The sequence below is a fragment of the Fulmarus glacialis genome, unplaced genomic scaffold (genome assembly GCF_000690835.1).
Source record: "Fulmarus glacialis isolate BGI_N327 unplaced genomic scaffold, ASM69083v1 scaffold34425, whole genome shotgun sequence".
NCBI classification, from domain to species: domain Eukaryota; kingdom Metazoa; phylum Chordata; class Aves; order Procellariiformes; family Procellariidae; genus Fulmarus; species Fulmarus glacialis.
In genome coordinates, this window is record NW_009211731.1 from 15,857 (window position 1) to 18,634 (window position 2,778).

At 37.9% G+C, this 2,778-nt stretch overlaps 1 protein-coding gene across 1 annotated transcript in view; it reads left to right on the forward strand.

The window, feature by feature from the left end:
- POT1 (protection of telomeres 1) overlaps positions 1–2,288 on the forward strand; it is a gene marked incomplete at its 5' end in the record, with an annotated part of 17,227 nt that extends 14,939 nt beyond the window's left edge. The window contains 2 exons of the mRNA XM_009577650.1: positions 1,036–1,141; positions 2,173–2,288. Coding sequence (XP_009575945.1) covers positions 1,036–1,141; positions 2,173–2,288 — 222 coding nt within the window. The remainder of the gene's footprint in view (positions 1–1,035; positions 1,142–2,172) is intronic.
- Positions 2,289–2,778: the final 490 nt, after the last annotated feature.

Genomic DNA, 2,778 nt, shown 5'->3' on the forward strand with positions numbered 1-2,778 from the left:
GACAATCCAATACCTTCCAAACCTAAACTCGGGTCCTTCAGCACTTCCTGAGAAGGAACTGGGCTACTTTGAAGTGCAACTTTACACTAGTTTCCAGTCGCACTTCTGTAGGAATGCTCTCAGTTCTTTTCTTTCCTCTCCTTTTTATAGGAAAAGTCATTGAAGGAAAAAAAATCAGAAAGTTTTATAGTAGAAGAAGAACTGGAAGAATGAGAGGAAAAAAAAGTAGTCAATTTTGCTGCTGGATTATCCCCTAACTTCTGATCACTTCCATTAAACATGTCATACAAAAATTATACAAAGGCAGATTACTCTGTATTTGTATCTTTTAACAAAAAGGAGAAATTGCTATCAAAAACCTTAGCTCACTTTGAGAAGGTATAAGATGATGAGCCTTTAGAGATACAAAATCAGGTAACAAACTTGGAAAGATTAAAATGCGAGTTTTGTCAGGCATGCTTACTGTATATGGTTTAAAAATACACAGAAAAGGTTTATTTAATGTTTCAGTGTTCCACTCTTTATTTTACTCCTCCATTCAGAAATGTATCCCACAGTATAAGCCTTTCTCCATTGTTTCTAAAACTATCAACAAATGAAACTTAAACTAAGGGTGTTCCACTTGTATGAAGCCAGGTTGCAGTGCTCCCTTGTTTTCAGGTGACTTTGTTCCTCTCAAAATGTTCTGCGCACTGCAGTGAGGGACTGTTGAGGAGGACTGACCGTCCTCTCCGGCCATAACATTGTCTGGAGGTTTATGAGGAATATCTGCCAGTTATATATACAGACCTACATGTGTGCTTTCTGGGTGGCTGTAGTCCCTGAATACTCAGGGGTACTGAAATACAGACTATTAATTTTTTCAGAAAGTTTGTTTTTTTACTGTATCTGAACAGTTTTAGAAATAATATTGTTCTTCTGTTGTGTTACTTATCTCGATAATTTTAAGTTCCTTAAGTGATAAAAGAACATGCAGTCAGGCTGATGATTTCTTACCGGTCTTCCAATACCTCATACTTTTCTGTTCTCTTCCAGGAAAAGTTTTTCCAAATTCCTGCCTCTGAAATCTTAACTAATAATTTTCTTCAGCAAAAGATGCAGATGACCATGAATACGCTCTGTCCTCCAGGAAGAAAATTAGGTCAGCTTGCCATTATTTTAAAAGGGGCATGGGAAGGGAAAGGGTCTTTCAATCTGTATTGCACATGCAAAGTCTTAGAATTCAACTTATGCATGGGCAAAACTCAGAACAGAGAAATGCAGGAGTCTGTAAGGAGAGTTCCAGTTAATTTGTTTTGATACATTTCTTTAGTAGTAGAACTCTCTTTTGAGAAAGAAAAGTAATGGTTCAGTAAATTCTCATGAGGCATGCAGTGATGTGTGAATACAGTCATGTCTATGCAGGCACTAACATGTCATTTGTATTCACATGGAAGTTAACCAGAACACTCTCATACTGAATGTCACAGCACTGGGGGAAAACTTAAAGGGAATTCAGTGTATGGCACATGCTTTGGGTGAGATTCTATTTTTGAATGCATATGCTGATTTAGAGCATCCCTTGCCACAGGAAACATCCATGGAAATTGAGTAAAAACTTAATCCAAATCCAATCACAGAGGGTTTTGTGCAGTATTTCTGTTGTGGCAGAATGTAGCTCTGCCTGAACTACACACATCCAAGGTAGCTATATGTCTCTGCCACGACTCCCACCTCCGGAGCGTAGTCCCTCTAAGTACTTGGCTGTCAGTGACCACCACAACCGCGCTGGAGTCTTTACCATACTTATAAAAAGTGGCCGTATTGTAAAGGCTGAAAAGAATGTTCCCTTTGAGACCAATGCAATTGTCTTATTGAGACACATGGAGATGGGTTTTTATTATTGGAAAGTCTTTATATTGCTATACTGTGGTACAACTACTGGTACCAAGTGTTTTGGGGGGGTGCTGGGGCAGGGAGGGCGAGGCTTGGAAGATTGTCACTGAACACCATTTCAGATGGTGCGGGAAATTTTAAGATACAAATTGGAATTTCAAAATTAGTAATTAATTTTTCTTCCTATTAACTGTCATATGCATTTAGACATCCTAGTTAAGATCCTGCTCAATTTATACTTCTCTCCTATAAAAGTTAGAAATTAGTATTAAGCAATAATTGGGGTTTTGTTTGTAGATGACTTGCCATGGCTGGAATGCTTCATCAAGTCCTATAATGTCAGAGATGCGATGAAACGTCAAGTTTATTACCAAATTTTTGATACTACAGTTGCTGAAGATGTTGTATACTGATGTGTTGCTAATATGAAGTAATCCAGTAAGAATCCAGTTTTGAGAGATTTTGGGATCAGATACTGTATAAAAAAATCTTTGTTCCTTTCTTAGGAATTCAGCCTATATGTATGAAGTTTTAGTTTGTATATTTATATGAATGGGAATTATGCTTTGAGGTATTTACTACTTTCCTGGCATACAGCCTTGTGATCTGAGTGCAAGTAGAGGTGCTAAGCTTTTCACTGGAGGCTGCTTAGCTCAGGCTGTTGGAAGCAATCTAGTATCCATCTGTCCTTCAAAAAGGCAGTGATAAGGTTACTCTAAACTGGTGAGTTTTACTTAGAAATATAGTCAGAATGATGCTGCTTTGTTCACTTCTGTATTAATATAAATTATGTCAGCAGAGATAGGGAAAAGGAGCTCGTCAGTAAACTTTCTTGCAGACTACTTCGTGCAACCGTATGTTACTGTTGTCAGTAAGCCAGTTTGACAGGGAGATTGTCCATTT